The sequence below is a fragment of the Desmodus rotundus genome, chromosome 1, assembly GCF_022682495.2.
Source record: "Desmodus rotundus isolate HL8 chromosome 1, HLdesRot8A.1, whole genome shotgun sequence".
Taxonomy (NCBI): domain Eukaryota; kingdom Metazoa; phylum Chordata; class Mammalia; order Chiroptera; family Phyllostomidae; genus Desmodus; species Desmodus rotundus.
In genome coordinates this window covers 187,329,310-187,354,903 of record NC_071387.1, presented here as the reverse complement: position 1 = coordinate 187,354,903, position 25,594 = coordinate 187,329,310, and the positions used below count along the sequence as shown (strand labels likewise).

At 46.9% G+C, this 25,594-nt stretch overlaps 1 protein-coding gene across 6 annotated transcripts in view; it reads right to left on the bottom strand.

Annotated features, from left to right (window-relative positions):
* Positions 1–25,594, bottom strand: part of TRIO (trio Rho guanine nucleotide exchange factor) — a 322,397-nt gene that overhangs the window by 56,696 nt on the left and 240,107 nt on the right. For all 6 annotated transcript variants that reach the window (XM_053913973.2, XM_053913947.2, XM_053913953.2 and 3 more), the window contains exon 34: positions 17,796–18,039. In XM_053913973.2, coding sequence (XP_053769948.1) covers positions 17,796–18,039 — 244 coding nt within the window. The remainder of the gene's footprint in view (positions 1–17,795; positions 18,040–25,594) is intronic.

Below are 25,594 nucleotides of genomic sequence, written 5' to 3'. Positions count from 1 at the left end.
TGTTCTTTCCCTCGTCTCACACTGCACAATGGCTCAGGGAATACCCACGGTTTAACAGCCATGAAGGCCGACTCTCCAACCTCTGTGGTGAGTCTCCACTCCTGTTTCTCATCAACTCAGGAAGCATGCCCTGTGCTCTCCAACCTATGCTGCGACGGCCCACCTCCTGCCGTGAGGCAGTCACCTGGGATGTGCGTCACCTATCCAAAACTGTGGACTGGCCCTCAGTGACCTAAACGTTTTCAGAGGGGGTGTTATTTGCTGAAGCCTACACCTGCCTTATCGGAGTCATGTGCTACCTCTTTGAGTTCATTTTATTAATAATTCTTCTCATTTCTGCTTTATACAACCTGATTGTATAAATGATTAGGTGTTGTATTATTGCTTTGTTAAGAAAAATGTTGTCTTTTTTAGTTCCTTAGTAAAAAGAAAAAGAAAAAGTCAGCCCTGGACGGTGTGGCTCAGTTGGTTGGGCATCGTCCCACAAACCTAAAGGTCACGGGTTCGATTTCTGGTCAGGGCACATGCCTGGTTTGTGGGTTCCGAAAATGTTTCTCTCCCACACTGATGTTTCTTTTCCTCTCTTCCCCCCTCTCTAAAATCAATAAGCATATCCTCGCATGAGGATTAAAAAAGGCAAAAAGGCAAAAAAAAAGTTAAACTTGGGTTCTCACCTCATCTCTTCTTGCAAAGTAAATTTTAAAAATTCTTAAACTGAGACATGTGAAAATAGCATAGATTTCTAGTTGGGGATTAAACTACAACCGTTTGGTGTATGGGATGACACTGCAACCAACTGAGCCACTCAGGCAGGGAGGCCTCTTATTCTTAAAAGAGCAAGAGCAAAGCCTAAGGCGGCTTTTCCCTACGAACGGTCCTGTGGCAGATCCCGATGGCGTGTCTAGGCCACAACCAAGCAAGAGGTGGAATTCTGCACAGAGCACTTTTTATGCAAGAAAAGAAATTTTTATTACCAAATAAATAATCTTTCTTGTTCGGAAAAAAAGCTGTAAAAATTATGTCCTAAAGGAAATCAAGTTAATTGACATTCTAAGGTTTCATTTACTACAACATTTATTAAATATTTTACTTTGACCCCTTCCAAAAACACAGACTGCCAAGCCAGGGCCATTAATTAAAAATTTAAAAAAAGAGTTGTCAAGAAAATTAATTATTTTATGTGTAATATATGTTCTCTACTAAAGAGGAAGGGAACGATGCTTAAAAATGAGTAAAATGTTTTGGCTAAGCTATATGGGGAATTTCTCCAGCGACTGCTCTCTTCCAATTTCCAGTTCACATCTGTCAGAGCAATGGAGCACAGCAGGAGTCAGAAGGAAGCTTTTCTCATCCCCTTCTTCTCTGTATTCACCCAGTGTGAGACTACAGAGTGTTCACTATGTAACCTGGCACTTGATAAAGCGAGGAAAGATAAACCGCATCAAGTAAAGGGACCAGGGACCCCGACCTGGAAGGACTGGTAATCCGGCCCACTGGACCGACAGCCATGGAACCAACAGAGTGCTGATGTTACTGAGGGAAAGGGACACACAAGGAGCTGAGGTAAAAGGGGAAAGGGAGAAAGTTCCAGCAAGTGGAAAAGCTTCCCTTAGTGGTATGACTGGGAATCTGTTCTAAGAGTTTGAACCAAGCTCAAGTGGAAAGACCCAAGAGTGACCTCGGCAGGCTGTGGGAAGGAAAGCTTGGTGGGAACCGTGGCCAGGACGGGTGGGAAGGAGAAGGTGAGAATGGGGGCCGGTGACTTCAGTTAGCAGGAAGAAGTTTTAAGAGTCATGATAACCAGAAAGAAGATCGAAAGTGACTGCGAAGCTCGAGCACGAGGGGGAGCAGTGTATCTGCAGTGTGAGAATAGCATCAAGAATATCATCAAGTAGGAAACAACAACAACAGTCTGAGATTTAAATGACCAGGACCCGGGAAAGGAATGGAGCGGTGAGATCAGTCTAGGAAAGATGCAGGAGGACCAGGCCATGAAAGAAGACGCGAACACTGATTAAACGAGGGTGGGTTAAGGACAAGCATTTTAGGCATTTGGCAGAATGGGAGATATGCAATGTAAAAAATAAAAGAGTAGGGTTTGTGAAGGAAAACAAGAAATTGTTTTTCAGTATTTTTATGTTTTTGATGTTTTCATTTGATGGCTGGACACAGGTTTACTAATGTCACATACACAGAGAGACGGACAGAGAAGGGAGTTAGAATAGGAATAGAGACACATGTTCACATAACCTGTCTGCTGAGAAGACCTGCCAGTCATGACACCACATAGCAATGAGCACACCTAGCTCCAGGTTTTGGTTTTTAACTCTACTCTCCAGTGATGGATCCGGGACTGCAGCAAAGAAAACCCAGGATGGCCAGGAGCATCCTGTATTGACAGAAAGCAAGGAAGTGCTCCGAAAATGAGGGTGTGTCCAAAGTACACAGAGGCCAGCCTGAAGGAGCTCCTGAGAGCCAGAGGTGGAACAGTTTGAGTAATAAAATAAATAATGACAGTATTGGATTATGACCCGTAGAATACAATAAGTACCCGTGACTCCACACTAATATAAATAATTAAATAAATAAAGGAGCAGAGGGAGCACTCTTCCCTACGGATATCCAGTTAATGAATTTAAGAGAAATGAGGAAAACAAAATCACCAGCAGGCAACCACCACAGTAAAAACTGTTGCAGGTAAGAACCATGCTGCATGCTGACCTGAGTAGGTAGAGGCACGATAAGAAACAGTATCTGCATGAAAGTATCCCCCACAAGGCATTTATTAATCAGAAAGAGAGAAACAGTAACTTCACAGTGGAAATTCTGCAGACACTACTTTAACCACTACCAGCAGTGAGACATATTAGGACCCTCTCATGCCCCCTGATATGACGCTGAGAAGGTCCCATCACTTTTGTGGTATTCTTGCCCAAGATGTGTGAATTCCACTTAATCAAAAGAAGTGTCAGATAGACCCAAATTAGGAAACATCTAACCAAATAAAAGACCAGAAAGACCTCAAAAGTGTCAAGGTCATGAGAAACAAACAAAGAAGTCGGACTATGTCAGCTTGAAGAACAGTACATGTGCTGTGGGTACTGGGTTGGATCCTGAGCCAGAAAAAAGACATTAAAGCAAAGTCTGAAGCAAGGTCTGGCTTGGTCAGCAGGGCTCACCAGGGCTGGTTTCTTGGGTTCGGTCGCGAAACCAGCGTCATGTGACAGGTAACGCCAGCGGGGCTCGGCGCAGGGTGGGTGGGTGGTGGGGTAGAGGTGAATTCTCTGTACTAGTTGTGCAACTTTTCTGTATGCCTAAGATTATATCAAAGTAAGGAGTTTTGAAAAATAAAAATATTGAGTATTATGTTATATAGATGAAAATTGCTAAAGAAATTAAAAGTATAAAAAGCGTCATGAGAGAAAAATAGGCAAAGTCAGAAGAAATTTTGTGCCAAGAGAAATATACTAGGTAAATTAATTACCTGTGAATAAAGGGATGTGTGACTGATTGAAAAAATACACTGTAGGAATATAAAATCATTATTTGTCCGCATATTTATAAGACAAAACTGTAATAGCCAATAGCATTCTCGTGAAAATAAAGGCATTTTTATTTAGATTGGCTGAAAGAAATTCTTTTGGTCAAAATTAATACTCCACAAAAACCACTCTCCATATAGTCTTCTTTCCTGATAATTACTCCTCAAATGTTTAATGTTAAATGTTAATGTTAATGTTAAATGTTAAACATTAACATTAATGTTAACATTTAATGTTAAATGTTTAATGTTTAAATGTTAGAATGTCAGTGTTCAAGTGCCTGTTTTTATCTGTCCATTAAAAATGAGACAAGGTCATTTTTGCCAATAAAGATCTCAAAAAAAAAAATCCAGTGAAATACGTCCATATACAAACGACACTTTTAAAATCAGGAGTAAAAATATACCTAAAAGAAAGCTACTTGTAAAACTAAAATTCAGAGGAGCCAAAGGACCCCAAGTCTTTCCATAAGATTACAGCACCTTCTGAAGTGGAAGTGAGCACTAATAACCAGGCAGCTGATGTTAGGATGAAAAGGTCTCCCAAATCTTGCAAATAAAAGACACATATAAAACAGTGCCAGCTACATTTTATGACTGCGACTCAAATGCTGTAACCATTAGAAATATTATTTATAACTTCCTCTAAAAATCAGTGATGATTAGTTGACACCTGAAGCATCCATGATACTGATAAAATGGCCAGTGGTCTATCCTGCGGCCGGTGCTGACACCCCCGTTACTCCCAGCAGAGTCTGTGGTTGGGGACGGGACTCGGGGGAGCCCTGTGGCTTCATTAGCACAGTGACTCCAGGCGGGTTTCCGTCCAGCCTCCCAGCACTGGTTTCCTCCCCTGCGTTTCCTTCATGCCCAGGGTGTCCGCAGCACCGGCCTCCGCACAGCTGCACCAGCGGGATCGTGTTTCTCGGGTCCCACGCACAAAGATACTCCTGTTTAGAGGACGTTTTGTGCAGTTCCTTACCCCACAGATAACACCTCCCGCTCTGGAGGGAAGGGGCTGGATGACTAAATCCTGCTTCTTAGGGCTCCATTCAGTACATTATTTCCTGCTGCTTCCAGCACAGTGGCCAACCCACAAAAGCACCTTTATTGGGCATTCAACCACTTCATCTGGGTGCCAAAACCCCGATAGGCTCCTTTTCATGGCTTTCCTTACTATCTTTTCACAAGCAATGATGGGAGTTTTTCTCTTTCTTTAACAAAACAAACATTCAAATACGCCTTTTCTACCCTGCACTTTAACTCGCTATGTGACATTCTCTGTTTGCATCAGCACTGAGTGTGATTTGCAGAATGGCAATATGAGATGGTAACCTCCAAACGTGTTCCCTGCGAAAGTAACAGGAATAGCAGTGTTCAAAGACTGGAGCAATGTCACTACCCCGAGAGCCAAAATGAGCTTGCAATGTCCCAATTCTGTTCAACCTCAGAGAGTGAGTGACATGGGCCACCTCTGGCTCAGGGAGAGGTCGGGTGGGGGGTGGGTGCGGAAGACCTGACAGGAAGTCTCACTCCCCAGGTCTTTCCAGGAAGCACTGTGGCGACCACGCAGATGGTTTTAATTACTTTTTGGCGGGGGTGGGGGGAGGATATGGGTTGTGGAGCGAAAACCTTCTGCTCTGGGATGCGAATGGTTTAAAAAAATTGTTTTTACTTTGAGACTGGTTCTTCTATTCATTGACTCACAACAAGCCCACTGTGATTCAAGCTCGGGGCTGAACTAGAGGAGGGAGAACAGAGAAGTAGCTCACAGGAGGGAGAACAGATTTCTATTAAGATGACTTCTCTGGGTGATGGAAGGCTATTGGAATTGTCATATCATAATTCAAATCAGAAGAGAACCAAGGCATGGAATCAAGGAACAGACTGACTGCTGCCAGAGGGGACGTGGGGACTGATTGAAAGACGGTGAAGGGATTAGTCAAAGAACATACATGAAGGACCCATGGACATGACAACGGCATGGGGACTGACTGTGGGATGGGGGATGGGCTGGGTGCAGGAAGGTGAAGAGGTAAAAATGGGACAACTGTAACAGCATAAACAACAAAAGAAAAGAAAAGCAGCTGCAAATGGATCCCCTGTCAGAGCGAGGGAGGGCTGGGGGGCCGTGGCCTCTCAGGAACGGACGCAGCTCTAGGAAAGCAACAGTCTTGCATGTAGTGGACTTCGGAGACTGGCTGCTGGCATTAGCTGTTCCACACATGGCGAGGCCTGAGCAACTGAGTATCTCTTGAGGCTACAGCTTCCACCCTGCACCCAACATTCCTTCCAGCTTGTGTGGGGTGGTCAATGCTTAAGGACTTGAGTTCTGAAGTCTCACTGCCATTTTTAAAATCCCTCTTTCCATCACCTGCTAAGCTTGGTCAAGTTAATTTCTGTGCCTCTGCTTCTCATAGACTGCTCTGGGAGGCCCTGAGGATTAAAAAGTAGACAAAAGTTGCACAGTGCCTGGTTCACTGCAAGCCCCCAACACACCCTGTCTGTTATTACTATTCATTTTCTAAGGATCCAACGGTCCCCTTGGTATGGGCCGACTGCTCCAACCCCTCCCCCCCCCCGATTTGTATGTTGAGGTCCCAATGCCCAGTATGTCAGAATGTAACTGTGTAGGGTCTTTAAAGAGGGGACTAAATTACAACAAAGCTGTTAGGGTGGGTCCTAATCTAATATGAGCGTGTCCTTCTAGGAACAGGAAACGCAGACAAAGAGACAGAGGCGTGCACAAAGAGAGAAGCCCTGTGAGGATAAGGCAAGAAGGCGGCCGTCTGCAGGCCGAGCAGAGAGGCCCCAGAAGAAACCAAACCTGCCAACACCTCCATCTTAGATTTCTAGCTTCCAGAAGGATGAAAACATAAACTTCTATTGCTGAAGCCATGTAGTCTGTGGTATTTTGCTGTGGGAGCCTGAGCTGATTGACACACCCCTTTCCCTCCTCTGCTAACAGTCTGTTCCGTAATCCAGGACTGAAATGGTCCAATTGTTTTTGAGACAGCAGGATACCAATCTATCTCGAAGGACAGAACAGAATATTAAAATATTCTTTCCTTACAGTAAATTCAAAGTTCTACAGACTCTGAAAAAGGGGTGGGGGAGGGAAAGGTTGGAACCAGACACAAAGAGCCACATTACGATTAAATATAATATGGAATTCCAGAGCTGCCTTGCGATGCGGTCGAGGAGGGTGAGCCTGTCTACTGTCCTCTTCGATGTTTGAAAAGGCCCTTCGAATAATAAACACCTGTACTGTGCTTGGCTCAGGAATCTGGGGAGACGATCACCCCCTTGAACAGCTGGCCCTGTGCCACGCACAAGCTGTCCACAGCATTCCTACTGCCGCGGGTTCAGGCCACACTAGGGTGCGCCTTGACGGCTCAGGCGCTGAAGCATCTCACAAGGTTCCGGGGCAGCCACTCTGATCCATGCGGAACACCAGAAGGGGCAGCCAGGACCCTTCTTCTACACAAAGCTGGCTGCGGGGGCCAGGGTTCAAAGGTCAGCCTCCTTAACCCTCTGTAGGACCTCCAGCCCTCCATCTCCCTCCTCTGTCCCCTCCAAAATCCTCCCATAGTGTCAGAAAAGAAGGAAGTTAAGACCGGGGTGGGTTTGAAAAATAGTATTTTTAAAAAATTCGCTGTGAAGTGTTATGATAAGAACATGAATCCTTCAGAAAGTACTCAGGTCATATGGAGACTTCCAGGCCTATCGGAGAAACCACAGACGGCCCTGTCTCAGGAACGTGCTTCCCACGGAGGCGCCGTGGTTTGGGCTCACGAGCAGCTCTGCCTGCATGGAAGGCAAAGCCGGGGCACCGCCGAAGCTGTTTTTACACACCTGAGGGAAGTTACTGGTTCTTCGGAAATCTTTCCATTTGGTGGCAAGCTCCTACTTTGCAGCCCTTTAAAGGAATCTATTATTAAAGATGCAGGAATTGGTGAAACATTATCTGCATTAATACCTCACTGCATGCTCCTGGGAGAGAGTTCCACAGGAAAATGTCCATCAAAACCTCACCTCATGGAAGTCACACAGAGACTTGCGATTTAATTTATATGAATAATTTTAATTTAAAGAGTAACCTTATTCAAAGGGGACAGTTTTTTTTCCTAAGTGGGTAAAATGAAATTAAGAATTCAAGGGGTTTGGTACAGCTCAAACGTCGTTGAAGTATATAAAGCAAAATATATAAAAGCAAATGTTATTATACAGCATGTTTACTGTGCTTTTTCTGACGTAGTTAATTTATGCTCCAGGTGATTCTTCTTCAGAAGTCTGTTCTCTATAAATGCATTTATCCTTTATCTCATCCTCCCCAGTCTCGAACTCCATTTGACAGCCATGCCTGAACGCAGACGGAGTATCTGCCCAGTGGCCCGCGGTGGCGCTCTGCCTCCTACGCTGGACAGTCCGCACTGTGGGACCCGCGAAGCACTGTCCATCCGTCAAAGGGGTGAGGCAGGTCTCTGCACTGGCATGGAGTCCTTTCTAAACGGCAGGACCAAGTGGAAAAAAAAAGCAGGGGCAAAATAATGCCCTAACTTTATGTAGGAAAATGGAAGGAGGGATGGATATGTTTGTATTTGTCTAACAAAGTCCCACCAGAGGTAGAAGTTAGAAATGAATAAAGACAGTTAATGACACATGGCAAGTGGGACTGTGGGAATAAGACTTCTCAGTTGATACCTTTTCATGGAAAGTAAGTTTTGGAATTTGGGTTTTCTTCTCTTCTTTGCAAAATAAGTCACACAGAAATTATATGCAGAAGTTTTGTACCTATGCGTGTCTTTCTGGGAAGAGGACCCACAGCTTTCGTCAGATGATCAGGGTACGTGATTCAAATCCCTCGGGGCCCGCTGTTCAGAGTGAGCTGGAGTCTGCAACGGCATTTTCCCTTCCCATTGCAGTTTCGGCTCAGCTATGAGGATCCACAGTCGGATGGATCAAAATTCTAGGTCTTTATGGGAAAGCTCGCTCTAGAAACACAAAATACTTACAACGTCACCTCATGCTTCTCTGAAAGGAGGGAACAGAGGCAAAAGCGGAAGCATACCTTGGTTGCCCGGCACACGCTTCTTAGGAGCTCCTTTACCAGAGCCACAACCCACTGCACCACGAAGCAAGTGCAAACTGACTCAGATGATCATACAATTGTCTCCCTCCGTGCACAGTATTTATCCATTTTCAAAACACTTCGTGCAAACCAGCACCCTGAACTCTCCAACACTCTCTTACCAAATACATCACCTCTTTGTAATTTTTCACAGCTAATTAGAGTGAATAAATTTAAAAGCGAACCCCGAGTCTGTCTCAATAGCAAAGTCTGATAAATCTGAATGTCAGGAAGGATCCAGTTGAAAAGCAGAGTCCACGGAGAGGGAGGCAGTGGACGCCCTTGCCCTGCCCCTGCAGCGAGCCCGGCCCAGCCAAGAGTCGCCCTGAACAGGGCGGGCTTCTGTTACCCCGGTGATGTCTTCCCTGATTGCAGATCTTCCAAAATGTTTGTTGTCATGGCCATTTCAAGCCAAGTGTGGGAAGGCAGTTTTCTCATTGTTTATGACTTTGCTATTTATATAATTTTGTGATCATCTAAAATGGACAGTGTCAATACCTGGTTGTGGTTTTCTCCTGTTTTAATAAACACTTTAATGTAAAGTTGGAAGAGGAAAACACCTCCACCACGGAGCTTGCAGCAGAGTGACTGCCGGCTTCTGAGGCTCCGTAATGACACACTGCACACACCGCGCTCCATAATCACGGGGCCGGGCTGACCGCCTCGCTGGGAGCCGCAGTCACAGGGGACAACGTCTTTGTTCTTGGTGTGACTCCCTTTTTCTCAGTGTTGTTTCCCACGGGGACTTATATTAGCAGCTGATTAAAGAGACTAAAAACTGCTCTATAACAAGCTAATTAAAAAAACATTTAGATCTTCCATTATGCGTGTTTTTAAAAGAAGGTGTGGGCACATACAGGTTTGAATGTCTCTGCATGCATGTGCCTAGGTGTGTTTTCTGACTGAGGGGGGCAATCTGGCATCATCATAAGTATACCAGAACCACAATATATTCAACCACATTTTTTAACGTCACTGAATGAAGCCTGTTGAATGCCTGACATTTTTTGAAAACTGATTAGGTCACTGCAAACTCATCACCAGTTATAAGAGGTAGCAGACTTGATTCACCTTTGGGCCAGAGTGGTTCACAGTCCGGGAAAGACGACATTGGCACCAAACAGACTCGGACCACGGATCTCTGGGGAAGGCAGAGAAGCCCCTCAGTCTTGCAGAGCTGCTGCTTTTCTGGGTGGTGGTGATGTTGGGGGTCGGCGGGTGGCAAGCACAGGAGGAGGCCGAAGCCCTGAGCAGAGGCTGGCCATTCTGTCACTGGACTGGCCTGGGCCGTTGCTGTGCCAGGAACTGGGAAGGTGGTTGGACAGGGGCACAGAATCTCAGTGACTATGTGCACTCAACGGGGAGAAGCAGCTTTGAAGTACTCTGAGCTGGGGGCCAGCTGAACCCCAACGAAGAGAACAGGCTGGGAACACAGGTGGCGAGGCCCAGGCATGGGGTTCCCAGGAGAGGACACCCCTGGTAACCTTCTGAGACCTGTCTGCCCTTCCATCATCTGAAAAGATCTGGTAAAGCCCTGTCACCTGGTCTCATTGGTATGACTCGGAGATCAAGGGCCAGGGAGCTGAGGGGAGACTGGCCAACTCCAAAAGCTGGGGAGCAGGCAGTGCAGGGCGGCCCCAGGCAAACAGGTGGAGCCACGAGCTCACAGGGCCCAGCAGCTTACCCAGGAAGGCTAAGGAAAGGGTGAAGCAAGGACAACAGCCCGGGAGGGAGGACGACAGGGGCTCACGAGGGAACCTCTTCCTAGTTTTACATTCTCACAGTGGTTATGTTGAGAACAGCGGTAGAGCTTATATCCTCCACGCACAGGGTCTGGGCACTTCCATTCACTTTAAGAAACTACAAGTGATTCTGAGGAGTAATTCTTGGTGTAAACGGTAATGGCCCAGGGAATATAGCTATATAAAGTGTGTATCTTTAAAGTCAAACAGAATGGAGCTTGGCAAAGTGGATCATAATGAACTGCTCTCATCTGCCCACCAGCACCCTGGCTGGAGACAGTATCCCAGCTGAGGACCCCCCCCCCCGCTCCGCCCCCCATGACAGGCCTCATTTAAAGCTCCCCCTGGGCCCCGTGTTCATTCTCTCAGTGCTGGCTGCATGGGGAGGTTCACTGCCCCTCGGCAGTCCTGTTGTTTAAAGCGGTGCAGTCTGTATTTCATCCATCACATTTCTAAGTCTGCACTATGTCTGCACCCAGCCCTCTTATGAAAATCCGCTTCAGCGTAATTTCAGTGAGTTCCCCCGTGGGTCTTCGGTGGCCCCCGGAGCTCATCTCACCAGGACGGTCCCTCTCAGGCTGCCCTGGTGCCAGGCACTGTGCTGAAATGCCATCATCTGCCCCAGGATTTATTCCGTTCTCCCCTCATCACCATGGACTCACCGGATACGTTAATTTTTTTTCCTTTAGGACTTTTCATCTTTTACTTATTTGGTGAGAAGTGACAGAGAATGTCTGGTAGGGGTGAGAGACTAAGAAAAAGAGCCTCCACTACTTGACGCACTAAAGCAAGGGGTGAGCGAGGTTCTGTGCACACATGTTGCTTGTGTGCGTGTACATGTGCATACCTGTGTACACACGTGTGAGGTGCGGGCCTCGAAGGACATGTTAGGAACCTGCAGTTTTATTCTGTGACCAACAGCAACCCCCTGAGGCAACTGAAGTGGGAGCCTGTACAACGGGCTTTGTAGTTCAGTCGCAGTAAGAGAGAGTAAGGAGTGAGGCTGGGAGACCCAGTGGGCGAGAGGAGATGGTGGTGGTGGAAAAAAGAGAGTATGTTGGAAATATATCATTTAGATAATGGTAACAAAAAGTGTGGGCATGCTCAAAAAATTAAAAATGGAATTATCTAACAATTCCACTTCCGGGTATATTTCCAAAACACTGAAAGCAGGGACCTGAAGAGGTATTTACACACCCATGTTCACAGCAGCATCATTCACCGCAGCCAGAAGGCAGAAGCAACTCCAGAGTCCATCAACAGCCAAACGGATAAACCAAGTGTGGTCTCTACACACGGCGGAATATTATTCAGCCTTAAAAAGGAGGGACATTCTGACACACGCCACAGCATGGATGCACCTCGAAGACCTCATGCGAAGTGAAACAAGCCAGTCACAAAAAGAGAAATACTGTACGATTCTACTCACATGAGGTACCTAGAGTGGCCGAACCCACAGGCACAGAAAGCAGAGGGGTGGGGGGTGGGGGACTGAGGAGTCTGTGTTGGGTGGGGACAGAGGCGTCACTTGGGAAAAGCGTGCTGTGGACAGACGGTGTTGATGGGAGCACAACAATGGGGATGCGCTTAGCGCCACTTACGCACTTAAAAATGGTTAAGTTGGTAAGTTTTATGTTTCGTGTACCTTACCACAACTAGAAAAAAATATGGTGGGCAGTGAAGAAAGCCTCAAGTTTGCTGCCATTTTCTGGATGAATAAATGGGGTCATTCCACTTTTGGAGAGGTGCCAGCAGTGGAAATGTAAGTATTACTGGTTTAAAGAAGGGGGTAAGACAGTCAAGTCAGGGTCACATTTCCATGTGGACAGAGAAGGATGGCTAGGAAAATCTTGGCAGAGACTTTAGAGAAAGAGGCATGAAGGCAGCCCAGGGTGGAGCCCGGCGGAAACCCTGCATTTCAGGTACCTTCTCATGAAAATATCTCCTTCCTAATTTTCAGTTGCTATTTAAGTTACTATTAAGTTACTACTAAAGAAGATACTACTTTATTGATCGCAATCACATATCACTGACTTATGAGCGACAATTCCTGGGTCCTGTCTTTTAGAATGCAGCCAGTCTGGCCAAGGCGGAGACCTGCTTCGGCCAGCACCCACTTCCTGTAGGTGCTGCGGTAACCGGAGAGCCCAGAGGTGTGCTTCTGGTGCGGTTTTCGGTAAGTGCAGGGGTTGAGTTAAAGTCCCTCAGTGTAGAGGCACGAGTGCCAACAAGCAAGAGGTTTTACTTTTGTTCCCTTGTTTGTTCAGGAAGAATTCCGAGCGAAAAAATCATGTTTTTTGACTTCTTCAGAAAAAAATGCAAGGACTGGGCTACACACTATGCAAAGGAGAAAAAATTTTAGAGCTTTCAGCCAGTAAGGTTTTTAAGTGGGTATTTTCTTCTAAATATATCAAGGAACTAGTAAAAAGACCACCTGCCACCTCACTGTGGGTTAGCAAAAGGAAAAGGGAGAGGTTTGGAACCGGCCTTTACTCAGAAAGGCCTCCTAAGAAATATAAGCTTAGAACGTCAGAGCTGGCGAGGACCTCAGACAGCATCGACTGCCCTCCTACCTCAGGCCTGGAGCTGCAATGTCACCAAAGCAGGAGATGGTCTCAGAACTCAGGTTCTCCCGATGAGAGGCACAGGCCTTGCAATTTCAACACATGGCCTCTTCTGAAAGCTCCAGCCGTACGCTCAGAGGGCTTCTCTTGAAACCATGGGTTAGCAAAAAAGAATTCAGTGGGGGGAGAAAGTGACTTTCTAAATTTGACTCAGACTGTGCCAGTCCAGGTAACGGAGGAATGTGAGTGACAGGCAGTGTCTCGACAGTCACAAGGCGGCTTTTCAGGTGCAATGAGCTGGGTGTGGGCACAGTGGAAGGACCACCTGAAGACCAATGATGGACCCCATCTTACCCTTAACAACAGCGAAGACAGTCGAATGACTGCCTCTGTGCACTCAGACACGCGCCCTGCAGAAAGTACGCGGCGCTACTTTGTCTAGGTCACTGCAGACAACCCCACTTTTACTGAGTATCCTCCATGCCCATCACCACCAACTCTGGCACTGCCGCCCATCCAGTGCCCCGTGCACTGCCCTAGGTAGGGGTGTCACCTGAGCCATGGAGCTAAACTCTCAAACACTATCACATACGGTAGATGGTTTTGGTTGTGAAAAAGAGAAAAGCTGAGTTACTCAGTCTAGGGTAGAATAAAAAGGTCAATGTTTTAAATTGCCCTTGTTGGAAATACAACTGTTTCTGATATCCCTGTTTACTTCCTGTGACCAAGACTAAGTAAATAGAGAAAAGTGACAAGTTATACAAGTTGAGACAGTAGGGAAGAAAAATCCCTTGGATTTACTAAGAGATTAGAGATAATTACGTGGTACCTACTCCAGGAGTCAACCAATGTCTCTGCCACAGGGGCTGGGGGAGAACAGAGCTCCTCCGCCCGGATGCGGGGGAGACTCGCCGGGGCACAGATGCTAACTCTGCACTCTGGGCCCTGGCCCCCAGCCCACTGTGGTGGTGGATGGCACAAACCACAAACACAAACAAGACTGCGTGAGCACAAGGGTTTGCCGAACCCTTACTCTGCTGTGATGTGCTGTCTGTCTGTTGAATTTGTGACTGAGATGCTGTGAAGAAGGGAGAGTGGCAGCCAGAGCAAGACAAGAGCGAAACACCAAGCCAGCCTAATCTGGGAGACCATCCCCATGGCAACCTTTCCATGCGGGCCTCGCCCACACACGGGACAGCGGTTGTCGGTGGAATGATGTTCACCCTGGAGCCTAGTTTCAGACACAGAAATAACTTATTGAAGAACAAACTGTACAATCCCATTTCTTGTTCATTTAAAATAAGTTATATTTTTATCCTCTGCCCACATCACGCAGACACACAGCATGATAAAAGAAACCTAGTGCTCATAAATTCCACGTACTCTCTCTGTCCAACAGACTTCCAATTCCAGCCGTGCTGCAAAGCCACCGAGGGACCCTGGGCAGCGCTCCCACCAAGCACTGAGAGCTTCTTGGCTGATCTGAGTATTCACAGTCACACTACAAATTCTTAGAATATTTTACAATTGAAGAAATAGACATTTGACCTTACAGGCATGTTTTTTACATTTGAAATGTATGGAAATTTAAGTTGATTGGACTGGGGAGTTATCAGAAAATACTGAGGCAATAAAGCTGAGATAATTCTAGAGCTAGAGATAAATAAATGTGCTCTTCCTCCTGCTGGAAGGTCAGACTGGTGAGATTCAAACACACTTAAGAAACTCTTCAGAGATCAACAGCAAGGGACTGGAGACAAATACGTGATGACAGCTCCCTGATGTACAGGAGTTTTGGAGTGTGTGAAGTGGGCAAGACTGCTTGCCTCTCTGACACAGGGGAGACCCGTGTGGTGACCGACATCAAGTTCTGTGAGAAAAGGGGTCATATTTACCTCCTCACCACAGTGCCCGTCAAGCCCGGCGTGGCTCTCCAGTGAACAGGGGCTCAAAACGAGACGCTGCCCAAGCAGACGCACGCAACAGGCACAGCCAGCGTGTACGAATCCATGAAGTCACACCGGCCTGTGTGACCGAGCAGAAGCAAACTGAGGTCTCCTGCGTCCCCAGGGGCAGTGGCCTTTTGCCTCCCGAGTCTCTACGTCTGCTTTTGGACTTTATTCCTAGATCCCTGTCCCTCGCTGTCCGGACTGTCTGATGAAGTCCTCTTCTCCGAGATGGGGACCCTGGTCACTGCTGCCTGCTTGCCTGGACTTGCCCATGGACAGGAGGCTCTGGGAGAGGCTTGTCAAAGAGCCGCAAGTAGGATTTACCGCCCGCCCAGAATCTACCGCCTACGTCCCGACACTGCAGGGGAACAGGCAGTCTTCAGTTTCCTTGCATCATATGAAAAATAATGGGGTGAGAATGGATAAGGTTTGAATCACTGGTTGTTAGTTCACACAGGTTATGCTCAATGAAGAAACACCTTCCTGGAAAGATAGAGCGTTAGTGGGTTTGTGAGCGGCACGGAGTAACTCTTCTAGAACGTCACAGACTATCAAGGAAAAAAGGGCTCAGAAAACAAAATGGCACTTGAACCGAAAAACAAGCCCCAACCTCCATAAGAAGTTTTCAGGACAAAGTCACGTGTGATACATACGTAGTTCTTTCCTCTGCTGGCGGGCAATTACAAACCCCAGGAAGTAAAGAGCGCAGCACGGGACAGGCACATATAAAAAGAAATCTTCCAGAACGAGCGTTATTTATAGCATGCTAAGTTCACCAGGGATCCTTTGCATAAAAGACCAGCTTTAGGAAAAAAACAGTGGACTTTATTTTCTATGCAAACTCAAGGCTTTAAGTGCATTATGCAACTTAGGAAACACTCTGGCAGCGGGTTATTGGGGAGCCCAGCACAGATTCGTACTTGACCTCAAGTGTGACATTAGCGGAAGTCCGACACTGCTCTGAACTCACGGATAGCTTCGCCAGAAATAAAAGCGGACACCTTGGCTTTTGGCCAAACTCTGAAAATTCTGTCTTCTTCTTTGGATTCTTGAAGAAATAATAGCTGAATTCTTCTAGTTTCTTACTAAGGTGACAATAAGGTCCTATTTAGGCCACAAGGGATCTGGAATACAGTTGGGCCTTTAACCAAGGACACGAGCTCATCGGGTTGTGTCCTGCGCAGCATCACTTAGCTCGAGGCTGTGACTGCCCCTCCAGGGCCAGAGGACAGGCTCCAGGACAGGTTGTGTTGAGTATAAAGAGGGCACAGATGACAAGTGGGGGGAGCGATTGCAATGTTTCAAATCAACAGAAAAGAAATTAAATATAGCAGACTGTAGTCATCTCTCTCAGGAAGGGAGAACGAATTGCATTGCCCCCAAATCTAGAAAAATTGGCCATTTGCTAGTATTGCAAGAAAATTAAGACTGTGACATAATGCGAGTCGGAGCTCTTAAACTCTGCCCATTCGGTGCTGTTTTAGAAGCTACAGACCGACGTGTCTCATAAAAGGCTTGACGCCTCAGATTAGCTTCCCACCAAGAGAAAGACTGAACGAGCATGGTCTGACAGAGACACAGTGCAAGTTCATGTACAGAGCATTCTAGTAGCCATAACTTAAACTACAAGAAACAGGTGAAAATAATTTTAACAACACATTGTATTTAACCTGCTCTATGACAGACATATCGGGGTCCGGCAGAAGTAACGCCTCTGAATGTGGCGGGAGGTACGTGAATGTCACACGCAAGATGGACAGCAGTGTGAACATTTCACCTAAAATGTCACATGGTGTGCTTGAGTGTGATGTTGTTACGTCACAGAATTACACGCTTATGGTTTTGTAATAAAAGATTTTTATGTCATAAAAAAGAGGTGTTATTTGTGGCAGACCCTGTATGATCAATTTAACATGTAATGGATACAAAATAATTATATGCTCTTTCTTCTGACTAGGTTTTGAAATAGGTGTGTAGTTCACACCTGCAGGTCATCTCAGTCCAGAACATCTCTGCAGCCACACCTGTCCAGCGGCTGCCAAGTGGGCTGAAAGCTCTCATTCCTCCTGGAAGCCAGTTTTGGTCGGTCTAGACCCCCCTGGGAAAGCGGTCCTGCCGCAGTTACCTTTACCTAAAGGAGTCACCGCAGGTACACCCGAAACTACTACAAAATAATACTCAATGTCCACTGTAATGGAAAAATAAAATACAAAAAAATTAAGGAGGGACTGAAGAATGTGAAATGCTGTGCTGTCCACATGCCCTGTTATTTCCGTTTTCCCTCCCAAGCCCATCTTTCCTTGCGGCTGCAGCCACAGGGCCGACACCCCGCCGGGCCCGGCAGCCTCTCTCGGGGTGCAGCTTCGCACACTCTCCGTGCAGGGAGCCAGGGGGACTGGGGATGTCCTCAGACACTCCGCAGCTATAAAGACGGCCTGGTTACACTCTCAGGGCCTGCGTGCTTGACTTTCTGGGATTTCACACTAACAAAATAAAGAACCTGCAGTGTGGAAACCTGATAAGGAGATGCTGCTTTTAACATCGCCTGGGTGAGAACAGTGCTTTTCTGTTCTCCGTTTTTAAGTGACACTGGCCCAAAAAGAATGGCCCCCTGCCCCTTCACTAAACTAGTATCTTATTACACCGTCGTGGGAAATGAGGCAATCATTCATTATTCCTGAGTAACAAATGAAATCCTCATTTCTACTTCAGCGCCTGATGGATTAAAATGGTCCAGAGACACAGTGATAATGGCCTGAAGCATGAGAGACGAGGAATCATACCTATCACAAGGTTGCAAAGAAGAGGGGACGGAAGTGACAGGGTCATTCCCACGTGCACCTGCCATCCAGGCCCACGGATTCCTACCTTTGTGGTTGAAGATACCCTCCATCTCCATACTACTTCTCGAGTGGGCGATGCACAGGGAGCCGCAGGGAACCAGGCCCTCTGCCGCGGGCGACCTGTCGGTGGTGCGCACCAGACACCAGTCGGGCTTGTCGTGGGGCCGCTCCAACACCTCCACGGTCTGGCCGCGGCGGATGGTCAGCTCGGTGCTGTTGCAGGCCGTGAAGTCGTGGATCACCACTGTCAGCTCGCAGCCGCCAGAGAGCTGGGGAGGGAGAGGGCACATGTCAGCGGGCCTGGGACACTGGACTTCTGTGGCAAGGCTGCGAACTGGGCCAGGAACTCTGCTTTCTGTCCTACAGTTGGGTCAGCAACGGCGAGAACCACCTGAGGGACAGCTCTCCCCTTTCACTGCCCCTTAGTTCTCCTCACATACAGATGTATGATTATGCTTTTCTGAGTGTTTCACTGTAAGAATCTGATACAATTTTTCATATGAGCATCCAAATCTCTCATACCTGAGACATTATTCTCTATAAGTGCTCTCTACTCATTTTTAAACTTAGGACAAACTAATAAAAATCTGGTTTGCAGGCCCTTGGGCAATTACTGTGAAATGTGTCGAAAACACGAGATAGAGTTCTGTTCCCGATTCGGTCTGTGAATGCTCCGGGCTCTCTGTCAGCCTGTGGGCTCTCCTACACTCCACAGGGGGACCGAAAGGCAATGGGGCTCAAGATCCCAACACGGGGCACAGCAACACCTTTCTCTCTTTAAAACCCTTCAGGATACTCCTTAGAGGACATTCCTGACCCTCTGCCATCTGTCCCCGAACACTTTCCAGGCTCTCTTCCCAATCCATGCCTCACGCGTTCTGTGGGCACTGGCTTATTTCCCACAGGCCACATCTTTTCTGGTCTGAAAGTCCTTTCCCTTCTGCTTTCCTCTCACTAAAGCTCAGTCCTGTTTTCTGTCTATCAAAACTCCATTAACTCTTTGGCCTTCTGAAGCACATCTGCAAACTCCACAAAGACACAACAGAGCCCTGGCTGGTCTGGGTCAGTGGGTTGAGTGCTGGCCTATGAACCAGAAGGTTGCCAGTTTGATTCTCAGCGAGGGCTCTTGCCTGGGAAGTGGGCCAGGTCCCCGGATGGGGGCATGTGAGAGGCAACCACACATTGATGTTTCTCTCCCTCTCACTAAATATAAATAAAATTTCTTAAAATTATTAAAGGAAAAAGAAGATACGCGGCACCATGATCTCGATCTCACACGGAAGGCTGGTGCATGGCCTTCCCACGACCATACACTCCCCCTGGCCTGTGCTCCTGCGTCTTCCCCCAGACTGGACGCTGCTGAGCGGCCTCCTGGACAGGCTCCAGGCTCGCCTACCCGGCATTGCAGGCGCTGCAGCACAGCTCCCAGGTCCCGCTGTAAAGTGTGGAGCCTCCCATGCAAATGTGCGTCCTCTTGTTGAACCTCAGGCTCCGATTCCTCAGCACAGGAGCCGAGGTTCCCACAGCCAGGTCCCAGCCAGCCCTGCCGGCTTCTCCTCATGTGCTTCCCAGCCCAGCGACCCCGTCCTCCTTCTGAGGTGGGTCCTGCTACCCTTTCTGCTTAGAGCTCCCCATGGATGGATATCACTCCTGTATCGACCACCCTTCACATTTTCTCAATAAGCAAATTATGTCTCAATTCGGAAATGCGCTGTGTCCTGGGTTATACGTGTGCGTGTGTGACTGCCCTCAGCACGAGAGAGCAGTTTGTGTCGCTCCTCTGTGAACTCCCCATGCCCTGTCCGGGAGGGGAGAGAGCGAGCCTGTCTCGGCCACCGCTGAGCCCCCTGGAGCCAACAAGGGCAGGCACAGGGTTTGTGCCAGGAAGTCGTTGGAGAGCGTCTCCAAAAGCCTACCTCACACAGCACTCTGTATCCAGCTAGTAGTCAAACATTGGATAAAATGAAAAAGGCAAAATCGATTTGCTCTTAAGAGAAAGAAAAAGGCAGTGCTGCATTTGAAAAATCAAAATGAATCATGGGTTTTCCCTGTGATTTCAGGAGCTAACTCTGCCTGTGTTTAACCTGAAGCACACCCAGTCTTCCTGAAGGACATCAGCCCAGAGAAGATAAGGGACAGAAGAGCAGACAGCTGGGCTGCAGTAAGTGGGAGGAGGGAATGGCGGGGCCTCCTGTGGGGCCTCCGTCCCTGGTCCAGGGCGGCCACCCGGCCCCAGTCCACTTGCAGAAGACTAGGGGTCAAGCCCGCTGCTCAGGCTCATGGCCAGCAGTGTCCTGGGGCCGCTGGGCTGCACCAAAGACCTTGTCTGCCAGCCCTGTGCCTTCCCTGTGCTGTGCATTACCCTCCTACTCTAACAGCCTGTCTTTCAAGAGAAAGCTTAGATATTTAGAATAAGAAACACATGTCCATTGGACAACCACAGAAACCAAACCAAAACACACTCTTCCGTAATAAAGCACAGACAGGACAAAATGAATCGTCTTTGCTAGGCCACAAAGGGAGTTTTTCACAAATGTCTAACTCCCTTCTAAATTTTACAAATTGCTCTGTGGGAAATCCTTGCAAATCTCACACATTTCCCAGTGAGCAACCAAGAAGGCTAATGTCACAAGGTGAAAGGTAGAGGCCCAGCGTGGAGAAGCGTTTTCCTGGGAAAACCCCATGTGCTGGAAGTGGTTAATTCCTGTAGCAAAAAGGAGGAATGTTTCCTGTTCCAGTGAAACCGTTAGCAGCGACGCAGCCCCGACGTGGTGTCCAGCTTGCAGAGGCCCCACAGGACCTGCGCTTCCTAGGGACCCTGTCCTGCCTGCCAGTGCCTGTGTGCGGCTGGCGTGTCACCCCTGCCCTGAGCCCCTCAGCACAAGCCCATCACGCTGCCTGGACACCTGTCCACCCCCAGTCCTGGGGAATACAACTTCAAGGCACACCATCTTGTCACTAGCCCTTGGCCATTTCATTCTCAAGTTTTATCAATTTTTCAGACTGCTCAAAGCCACACGGTGCTTTCTGAGGGTGGGGGAAGGGGGGAAAGGGGGGGCTGTCCAAGGAGAGTTAAGCTAGACCTTATTTCTGGCACTGGTTTTTTAGCCCCTTACAGAGTAATAAAAACACTATTGGAAACATCTGTGTACTTGACAGAGCATGAGAAATAAAAGTCCAGCCTGTTCTGACAAAGAATTGCATACTGAGTTAAAATTCTTTTTCAACGGCTTTAGAGAACTTAGTAACAGAATCTAGTACCAGAAGACTGTTTTCAAACAGCGCTAAAATTATCATTAAAAGAAAATATGTATCTTCTTGGCTTTACCCCTACGAATCAATTGGCATTTCCCAGAAGAATCTCTTGCACAAATCTTTAAAGGGAGGATTAAATGGATGTTTTCTAGTCCAGAGAAGAGACATCTGTGGATTCCTATCTCAACGTTCACATTTGAACATGTTAAACTTATTATAAAACCTCTCTTTAAAACCCGGTTTGGAAATTTAAAAAACAACATTTTTGTGTAACGGACTTCAAGCACCTATTTTGTGGAAGCGAAGCAAATCGCTGCGGCATCCCCATCGGAAGAAGTCCGGGCACTATATTATACACCACTGAGGATGGCCCAGGTCTCACCTGCTTTCAATGACTTTTTCACCCTCAGTGGCCCGCTTTCATTACTATGTTGAGTTACCATTCCATTTATCTAGTTAAAAGATCACTTCTTCCTTACCAGCGATGCCGTGTGAAAGTTTTCAAAGTATCTTCTTTACTTCTTCTGTACCTGTTATGAACTTCTATCATGGGCCCCCAAACACATGCATTTACTTTAGGATGCAAGTTATGAAAATACTAATTTCTGTGACTCACATTAACATTCCTGTGAAATTCACACCACAAGACAGATTTTGAAAAAATCTGCTTTTCACCTTTAAAAAATAAACATGGTAACTAAAAAGCATGATAGTAAAATGGCCTCATTCGGGGCTTAGACCAGGGACGCCACCCCCTGCCCCTTTTAAGGGGCTGCCAGGGGACATCAGTGACTCAGATGCACAGACTATTTACCGAATCCAACCAGGGTCCCTCTGCTTGAAACCCCACCAGAATGACCGAAAGGGCACAAATTGCTGTGTTTCACCCAAAAGAATGAAACACTCATCTCTGGTCACAGGCACGTGACCCTTTAACAATCAGCACAAAAAAGAGGTTTGCTTTATGTTTCCTGGAGAAACCAAGTGATAGCACGGCTTCGCCTGGATTCAGTTAACGGCAGTAACTAAAACAGACCCACGGGTGGGGTCTCTCACCCACGGCTCCTTGCTGTGGCCCCTCCCGGACACACGAGGACAAGGCAGCTTTCTGTCACAAGATGCACAGTTCTGAGAGACGAGGGCAAACACCTGGCTGGAACGGCCAGACTCCCAGAGCAGCTCTGGGGCAAGCTCTGCCCAAGGAAGAGGGGGCTCTTTATGACTGGCCTGGTGGATGATGGGGTCTGCTCCGCAAGCGGTTCTACTTCAAGCACCCAAGATCGCTTGCAGGTGGGTATCTGGCCAATTTTCTGAGAGCAATTCAAAAGGAAAGGGGAATGGGTCTAATAAAAGCCGTTTTCCGCTAAAGAACAAAGTGTGTCAACTCCTGTGAACAGTCACATCCTACAGCCCAGTACAGTTCAGCTATTCAGAAACCTCACAAAAGGGCCTCGAGGTTTCACACCGAGCGGATCAAAGACTGACTGATTGCTTGGTTAAGGGGCTTACGGAGCACAGCTCCACTGCTGGCAAGGGCAACAGGGAAAGGCAACTACTGGGAGTAGAAAGACACTCCAAGGAAGCGCATCACACCCCGAGGCCTCACCCACCCACATTCTGGACGGGCAACTTCACCGAGGCTTGGGCTTAATAGCAGTCGGTCGTCCTAAGGACAGAAACAGCAGGCCCCTGTGCTCGGCCGAACCGAGACCAAGCTTGCAGAAATGTTCACCAAAACCTGCCACCGAGTTTCAAAGAGGAGAATTTCAATAATCTCTCACACTTTGGAGGTATATAAAGAAATTTGTGAGAACTGAAAAACAGTTATGGTGATAACTTTTGTTTTTGTTTTTTTTTTACCACCAAACACACAATCTGTGAGGAAGATGTTTTCAAAAGCAGTAACTTACCCTATCCAACACTTTACCCAGAAAGTAAACAGTGAGCTTAGTACTCAGACATTATCCTCTACCCTTTTCCAAGGCGACTACACGTTGGTTTTCTGACACGAAGGCAGTTCTTGGAAGGCTTCCTCAGCTGTGTGATGCACATGAGGTGGAATGGAAATGAGATGTAAAGAAGTTAAATGTAGAAGATACAACTAAGAGGCAAACTTTAAACATAAAATGTTAAGCAAATCAGAGAATGGACAGCCATTATGCATCAGGCTTCAAGGGTTCCGAGAGCTGACGTGACTGCACTTCCCCACGTTCTGAACACACCACTGAACGGGACTGCGGGCTGGGAAGAAGGAGACCGTTGGAAGCCACCTGCAGCACCCCATGGCACAGGGCCCTAGAAAACAAAAAGTTCCTTGGGACAGCTTAACCCAAAGGAATCCATTTACTGCATTTCCTGAGCGAGCGTGACAGTCTTGTATCCAGAAAAGTTAATCTGAAATGTCTCTTTCTGTTTGTAATGAAGGGACGCCAACCCGAAGAATGTAGATTTGAGAGCCAATTGACCAGCTGACCGGCCCCTCCCAATGAGGAAGAACAGCTGGAATAAACCACCCGCCTCAATCTGCATCAGAACTGTGCCACTGTCCTCCACAGTAACTCTGATCAGCAGTTTGAAATTTACATTAAAAAGCACTTTTCAACGTGCCAGTACTCTTACAAATGCTTCTGTTACATTTCTACCCAACCTTTATGTAAAAAAACATCTTTAGAATTGAGGCATTCCACTTCAGCATGGGGACACTTTGTTTTCCTGCCTGAGTAATAACTACAGTGATCAAAGACAACATTCATTTTGTGGTTTTATGAGAGCACTTAAAAACTGGTTAAAAGTTACAAAAAACTACACTTATTAAAATAAAAAAAACAAAGATTAGTGAAAGGAGAAAACAAAGGCAGGAGCAGTCCATCAACCTGGCTGCCGGTCCAGGAGGACTTGTCTCCCTGCTCCTCCCTGTGCTGACTCGCCTGTCCTGGGCTGGCACACGGGGGTGGTCCACAGTATGTATGAATGAAGGTCGCTACCTTGTGAATAGCATGAAGTCATTTTATATGCACGTGGCCACGATACAGCTGATTTGGTAGAAGCAAAGATGAGCAGCTTGAAAAATGTTTTAATCAAACATCTGATTAAATGTTTAATCTCTTCCCCAGTAATTGCCCACTCAATACATGGCCAGTATTTTGCTGTTGAGGCAACAAAATGAGGTGCTAAGGCTGAGTAATTCATCCTTAGGACTAGCTCTTAACAAACAAAACCAGCCATCAAGAGTGTCCAAATAAGAGGAAAGAGGCTGGTATAGACAGTTATCTGCAACAGCTACTACTAACACCAGCAACTCAAGAGTGAGGGAGGAGAAAGCAATTTTTAAAATGAAGACACAGCAACCACTAATACATTCAGTGCTCTCAGTACATGCCAGGCGCCACACTAAACACATTGCACATTTTTAATGCTCACAGCCCTATGTGGCAACATCATCCCCACTTACAGATGAGGACACTGAGGCACAGAGAGGTGACTTGCCCAAGGCCACCAGCTGCTGAGAAGCAGAGCCTGAGGTCTGCTGGTGAGCTCTTCCTGGTTCTTAACCATCTGCTATTTGATGTTAAATACTCTGTGTAACTACAGTAAGTCGTCTCTCACTTAACTCGTTGATAGGTTCTGTGACTAAGTGAACCGAGGTAAAATGAAACCAATTTTACCACAAGCTAATTGTGATAAGAAAGACTTAGGTTCCTACGAGATCCTCAACATTATAACTAAATGGGGTTGACAGAAATGACGTTTTCGAGGACCTGCTTGCTTGTACCCTGTTATGCTCTGCGCAGAGAAGTCTAATGTCCGTCTGGGGGATTCTGTCTGAGGAGATTAAAACTATGTGCCTCGTTGCAGAAAAGCCTGTGAATTAAATGACTGATTTCATGCCTACCTGGGGCAACCCTACATGAGGTCCTGGGAGACCCGGAGAGCTCTGGCCAGGCGCCTCCTGTGAGCAAACGTGCCCTGGTGCTTCCGGCACCTTCGGCCAGAGGAGAGAGGGCTGAGCAACGGACCTGGGCTCATCTTCACCGCTGCTCTGTGCCCTGTATGCAGGGGACAGAGGCTGAATGACAGGGCGGCGTTCTCTAAGTAGGCTGAAGACAAGCCTCCTTTCTCAGAAACATGAACTCAGCCATATTTTAAAATGGATCAGCATGAAATGCTTTATATACTACCTCAACACTGCAAATTCCATAAATCCAACCTAGTTCCTATGGTGTAGAAGGTCACTTCACTGAGAAAGTGGACTTTTTAAACTACATAAAATCTCAGGTCCCCAGCAGAGAGCTGTAGCTTTATTAAGAGTAACTGAAACCATTTATACTTTTAAATATGTGGATTCATATATTCATATTAAGCTCAGGAAGTTCATGCCAAGTATCCGTCCACTGAATTTCCCATTCCCTGAAAATTAGAGCCTATGTTTGATTCCATGTTTTCTATTTTCCTCATAATATAAATTTTTGTTATATGAAATATACCACAGATTAATAATAAGGCAGAGAAAGAAAAATGTTTAAAAATTCTTCTTTATTATACTGAAAAATATTGAGGTTCATATTTACT